This window comes from Marmota marmota, unplaced genomic scaffold (assembly GCF_001458135.2).
Source record: "Marmota marmota marmota unplaced genomic scaffold, marMar, whole genome shotgun sequence".
Taxonomy (NCBI): Eukaryota; Metazoa; Chordata; class Mammalia; order Rodentia; family Sciuridae; genus Marmota; species Marmota marmota.
The window spans coordinates 40302569-40309339 of NW_026000016.1; the positions used below are offsets into that span (position 1 = coordinate 40302569).

General features: G+C 40.4%; 1 protein-coding gene across 2 annotated transcripts in view; it reads left to right on the top strand.

Annotated features, from left to right (window-relative positions):
- The window catches only part of Pm20d1 (peptidase M20 domain containing 1), a 27260-nt gene extending 20890 nt beyond the window's left edge, over window positions 1–6370 (top strand). Inside the window, exons 13-15 of one of the 2 annotated variants that reach the window (XR_007349847.1) lie at window positions 877–930; window positions 2560–2594; window positions 4697–6370. Coding sequence is in view for 1 of the 2 variants with exons in the window: in XM_015483761.2 (XP_015339247.1) it covers window positions 877–901 (25 nt within the window). In the remaining variant the exon portion in view is untranslated. Of the gene's footprint in view, window positions 1–876; window positions 931–2559 lie in introns of both variants that reach the window. The other variant, XM_015483761.2, reaches the window with a different exon arrangement.
- The last annotated feature ends 401 nt before the right edge of the window (window positions 6371–6771 follow it).

Consider the following 6771-nt stretch of genomic DNA (forward strand, 5'->3'; position numbering starts at 1 on the left):
AAAAAAAAAAAAAAAAAAAGAAAGAAAGAAAAGAAAAAGAAACCTGGTCTTTATATGACAGAGAAAAGCTCCAGCAGCTTTCCTTACACATCCCCTACACCCACCAAAGGACTTGGTTCAACTCTCTTACACCTCAACTACCCAAGATGGGAAGTAAATCAAAATACTCATAAGCAGAGAGAATGGGAAAAGGAGAGAGTAAAGACGGACTAGAGTTCCTTGATTAGTAACTAGGTTGTTAAAAACATGGCCATTGGTATTTTTTCTTTCAGAAGAGACAAAAGTTCTTATCCAAGAGCTGAACATTTCATTAAATTTGATGGTGGGGGTAGGGGGGTGTTTTGTTTTGGTACTGGGGATTAAACCCAGAGGTGCTTAACCACTGAGTCATATCCCAGCCCTTTTTATATTCTATTTAAAGAGAGAGTCTCACTGAGTTGGTTAGTGCCTCACTAAGTTGCTGAGGCTGCTTTTGAACTTGCGATCCTCCTGCCTTAACCTTTTAAGCCACTGGGCCAGTGGGCCTGGCTCATTAAATATTTTTGACAATTTAAAGCAAAAGAAGAATAAGAAGCTGGATGCAGTGGTGCACATCTGTAATCCCTGTGACTCAGGACACAGAGACAGGAGGATCAGGAGTTTGAGACCAGCTTCAGCAACTTAGCAAGGCCCTAAACAACTTAGGAAGAACCTATCTCTAAATAAAAATAAATAAAGGACTAGGGATGTAGTAAAATGCCTCTGGGTTCAATACCCAGTACCAAAAGAAAAAAGAAAGAAAGAAAAGAAAAGAATATAAATTATTTAATACTACGAAATGTCCCTCAACCATCATGCAGTGTTGTGAACATCATAGTAATTCATGTTTATCTCTAGACCTAGAAATTGGAACTCAAAATGAAGCAAGAAAATGGACCCTCAGCACTAATGGTAAATAACAGGTCATGCAAGAATCTATACTATCTGAAAGGAAGGATTTGACAAGTTAATTTTCTTTTCTCTTAGCTCAGCACTTAACAGCTCAATTCTTCCCTGAGCTCAAAAGCCATTTGTCTCCTTAGTTCACAGTAATATAACCCACAAATCTTTGGAGCATTCAGACATGGTTATCTTATTTTCTGAAGACCTAAGGCATTCTCACCTTGGCAGCACACATACTAAACTAGAATGAAGAGCCAGGTGCAGTGGCTCACTCTGTAATCCCAGAGACTCAGGAGGCCGAAGCAGGAGGATCACAAATTTAAAGCCAGCCTGGGTAACTTAGGGAGAACCTATCTTTTTTTTTTTTTTTTGGTACCTGTGATTGAACAACTGAGGGGCACTTGCCCACTGAGCCACATCCCCAATTCTATTTTGTATTTTATTTTGAGACAGGGTCTCACTGAGTTGCTTAGCACCTTGTTTTTGCTGAGGCTGGCTTTGAACTCAAAATCCTCCTGCCTTGTTCTCCCAAGTAGCTGGGAGGCCCAACAATAAGGTTTTATTCTATACACCTCATATAGACTGAGCCTGATCTGGGAAATCATGAAGGCCTCTGTGGTAAGGAGGTCATGATTTTCTAAGACTTCAAAACTTAGTATGGATATGCATGGAAAATACAGGCTGTGAATTGAAGAAATGTAAATTATAAGTTTATTTAGATTAGGTTATTGGGGAAATGCAAATTAAAATGACAGGAATACCTCTTTACATTCACTAGGTTGACCATATCAAAAAAGTAATCAAATATGGTAGTACACCTCCCAGTGAGTTGGGAGGCTGAAGACAGGAGGATTGCAAGTTCGAGATCAGACTCAGTGACTTTGAAAAGTCCTAAGCATCTTAGCGAGATCCTGTCTCAAAAATTTTTTAAAAAATTTTTTAAAGGGCTAGAGATGTAGCTCAGTGGTAAAGTACCCCTGGGTTTAATCCCTAGGACCTAAAAAAGGGAGACAGAAAGACAAAAGAATAAGAAATGAAAACAAAAATTACTCAAAAGTTTGCACATGAATGTTGACAACAACATTGTGGAAATTTTTAATATAAAGCAATTTTTAAAAATTAATATAAATTTAAAAACATAAATCCCTGTTCTCAAGGACTCATCATTTAGCTATGAAAACACAACCAATATATAAATCAAGAAATTTGTAGGGATGTAGTTCTATGATGGAGCACTTGCCTAACATGCACAAAGCCCTGGGTTCAATCCCCAGCACAACAAAATAAAGTTCATATTAAAGAAGTCTTAAAGGGTTGGGGTTGTGGCTCAGTGGTAGAGCGCTCGCCTAGCATGCACAAGGCACTGTGTTCGATCCTCAGCACCACATAAATGTAAAATAAAGATATTGTGTCCACCTAAAGCTTAAGAATAAACATTTTTTAAAAAGAAGTCTTAAGCTGTATAGCTGATCTTATCAAAGACTCCATCTCATCTTAGACTTCTCTATGTGCACCCAGACATGTTGAATAACCTGCCATCCCATGAAAATGCCACATTCTCTCTTACCTGCCTGATACTCTACTCTGTTTCCTCTAACCAATATGATTTTTTTCTCTCTCTCTTTTCAATTCTTCTAGGCAGGTGCTGAGGAGTGGAATTGCTCAGTGATATGGTAATTCTATGCTTAATTTCACCCCCCACCACCACCCCCATACTGGGGATTGAACCTAGCAGCACTCTATCCATGAGCTACATCCCCAGACTTTTTTATTGTTTATTTTGAGGCAAGATCTTGTTAAATCACCCAGACTGGCCTTGAACTTGTGACCCTCCTGCCTCAGCCTCTCAAATTGCTGGGAAATTAGGAGTGCACCACCTTACTGGGTTTGCTGTGGTTTTGATTTACATTTTCCTAATGACTAATTTAAATAACTTTTAAATCAACCCTTTCTTCAATTCACTGACTCCACTTTCCACTTGTGCTATTGCAACACACTACTTCTTAGAATGATTACTCAGAGCATATAAACCCACACAGTTAGATTTAATCAAAGTACCTCTATGCCCTTGAAGAGTTCCTGAGCCTACCCAGGCAGAGATCAGCATCTCCTCATATGACAAAGATATATATTTATTAAAGTTCCCTAGGAGGTTCTAATATGCCAGGATTGAGAACCACCAGGTTGAGGCATTGCTTCCTGAAACAATTCTGATCATGGAAGTCACCTGGAACACTTTTAAAAGGGTAAATTTTCTGGCCTAGCACCAGATTTTTGGAAACAAAATTTCCAGAAGTGCCCATGGGTGATTTTTATTATCAGTTTAGTTTAGGAAATCCTAGGCTAGGGAATAATCAAATGGCAACAAACACAGAGGGTGATTTGAAACTAGATAATCTGGTTTGCAAGATATGTCTTCTCGTAAATTGGCTCTCACAAGATAAAGCTTACTTATCTTTGGCTTGTGACCCACTGCAGGGGTGTTGCCCCAATTAACTAAGATGGCTCATCTTTAACCCTGTCCAGTTAGGCATGCCCACATACAACATGAGGTCCAGAATTCAGTATGAGGCCCAGAGAGAGCCTGAGCTGCCCCTTCTGGATGCTTAATCCCTATTTGTGGCTCTTACTCTCTGGTGAAATCATAGCTGTCCTACTGTATACAGAGAATTTTTCAAATGTTGTATTATCACTAATCCTCCCAGCATCTCTGAGAAACTGAGTTATATTTTTATTTTATAGATGTGGCTCAGAGACATAAAAAAGCTTGGCCAAGGTCACATACCTAATACGTGGCTGAGCATGAATCCAGCCCACATGATTACACAGCTGTGACACATTCCTCTCAAAGATCACTTCTCTATCCCCACTTCTAACTCACTGGACTATTTTGCTTGCTGCTAAGGCTTCTCAGCTATACTCAGCAATTTCAACCACCAGAACCATCCTACCTTGAAGAATCCCAGGGTAGGTATTGAGGGGGCTTTGAGAAAAGGGAACTCAATTAGAGAGAAGTCAAGGGGATAGGGACAGCAACTGGCTGAGTACAGATGGCTACACTTCCCCATCCCACCCCCATCACTACATCCTCCTAGCACTGAATGAAGCCGGAAGGGGATATCACCTCAGCTCTGGGCAGCAGGAAAGAAGTTGACCTCTGGGAGGGAGATAGCAGGGGAGGGGTTACAGCAAGGGGAAAATGGGAGGGGGTACCCTCTCCCAGCAAAACAAAAGACAGAAAAGTTTCCAACCATATTAGGTGAGTCTTGTGACTCTGTCACACTGGTTAGGGGGTCTAGGATCCATGGGGCTATGGAATTTTATGATGCTTCACTATCCACATAGTCCATGGAAGCCCTTGGTAGACAGCAGCCATCCCTAAAGGAAAGCCATGGGGCCAGAGGACCTCAGGATAAAAGCTTATTGAACCATGTATTGCCTGACAAGTGTCAAGACAAGAATGAAGAAGGCTGCCCCCAGAGGGCCCTTCCATCATAGGGTCCTCACTGGACCCTGGTAGTGATCAACAATTCCCTCTTCCCATGACACTCTCTCCCATCTCCCAGTAGAATCAAATTCTAAGCGAGAATTCTGCGCCTGCTATATAAATGCCATTTCAAGGCAAGTCATCCAGTTTCACTCTGCCCCAAGCTTATCCTATTTAGAAATTTTCAGAGCTACCATTAGCTTCTGGATGCCTTCTGGAGGACCTAGGGAGAAAACACTGTGAGTTTGTTAGGGTATATTGCAAGGGGGCAATCTCTCCTTCCCATAGGAATTGAAATCACAAACTCGTGATCAGACCTGGTCTCGGCACTATAACCGAAGGAGCAGAAGAGGCCAATGGAGAGAAAACCAGCAAGCTGAAAGTGTTGCAAAATGCAACAGGCCTATGAGAAGACTTTGTAGAGAACAAGGGACTGGAAGTGACTTAGTGGTCTTCCATCTTTAGTATAGGCATTTTAAGTCATAAGGAAGTTAAAGCTAGATGGGGCGAGGCAGTCCCAGTGAGAGGTTAAGAGTTGAGACCCTGCAACCAGAATATCAGGGGACCCACCTTTGCAGGGGAAATACGTTTCTGAGTGTGGAAGAGCTCTCAGCTAACCAACTTTGAGTGGATCTGTCTTGAGTTCACGACCTTTGAAGGTTTTTGTCACACAAAGGTCCACAATAATGTCCAGGGACCTTCACTGTCTTCTTGACAACCCCAAAAGAGTCTCTCCTTCAGAAGTATCTGGCTGGCCTGCTACCTGCTGCTATTTCCTGTCCTTTCATCTGTGACCTCTGCTCCCTACATCTGTGTTTCTTGCTTTATAGACTGTAGCTATTTCTGCTCTTTCAGAAAAGAAAGGCTGGGATGTTTTCCCCTTCCTAAGGTTACAGCTGCCCTGGGCTGAGAAGAAATCTGCTTCCCTCAGACCTCTTGGTGTTTGAATCTAGGGACAAGCACAATGTAGGGCACACTACCTAAATAAGACTCCTTTGTCTCATCCATCATTCACTCAACACATTTACTGAGTACTTCTATGTGCCAAGAACCAGGGATATACTAGTGATCAAAATATATAGATTATAGTGTTGTCCCAGTGGCCCTAACACTTCAGAAGACCCCCAAATAAAGTCTTCTGTACTTATATACTTATAGAAGTATTTATGATATCAATAATCAACAAAGAATTCATATCTGAGTATATAAAGACCTCCCATAAAGCAAGAAGATATAAAACCAAATAGAAAATTGACACAATACTTGAACAAATATCCAAGTGGCAAATATATGTAGGAAAAGGTGTTCAACCTCATTCAATATGAGGTCAATGCAATTTTTTTTTCTTCCGGGGACACTTTATCACTGAGCTACATTTCCAACCCTTTTCATTTTCTATTTTGCAACAAGGACTTGCCAAGTTGCTGAGGGTCTCACTAAGTTCCCAGACTGGTCTTGAATTTGCAATCCTCCTGCCTTAGTCTTCTGAGTCATAGGCATCACAGGGGTGTGCTACCACACCTGACTATAGGAAATGCAAATTTACACCACAATGAAATACTATTACACACCCAACAGGATGACTAAAATTTTTAATCTTTTTAGATTGATAATATCAAGTGTTGATAAGAACATGTAACAACTAGAATGGTAAGATACTGTTGGGAAGACTGTAAATTAACACAAGCACAAAGGAAAATTGTTTAGTAGCATTTGCTAAAGCTAAACATTTGCCAGTGCTACAACCTAATAATTCTATTCCTGTGTATATTTCCAAAAAAATATGAACATAAGTGCACAAAGGACATGAACAAAAAATGTTATAGTAGTTTCATGTAATAACACCAACTAGAAACAACCCAAATGACCATCAACAAAATAACAGATGAATTGTGGCATATTCACTTAATGGTATATTATATAACAATTAAAATAAATGAACTACTGATACCACATATTATAGATGAGTTTCAGAAACATATTATTGAGTGAAAGAAGTCAGACACAAGGGGCTGGGGATGTGGCTCAAGTGGTAGAGCGCTCGCCTGGCGTGCGTGCGGCCCAGGTTCGATCCTCAGCACCACATACAAACAAAGATGTTGTGTCCGCCTAAAACTAAAATAAATAAATAAATAAATATTTAAAAAAAAAAAAAAAAAAGAAGTCAGACACAAATAATACCTACTGAATGGTTCAACCCATTTATATAAAAATCAAAAGTAGGCAGGTAAAATTAATTGATAGTGTTAAAGAGAGGTTTCCTTTGGGAAGGGTGATGTGACCAGGAGGGGATAGAAGGAGGGCTGCTGGGATGCACATAATGATCAAATTCTTAATCTGGGTGGTGGCTATGTGGGTCTGTC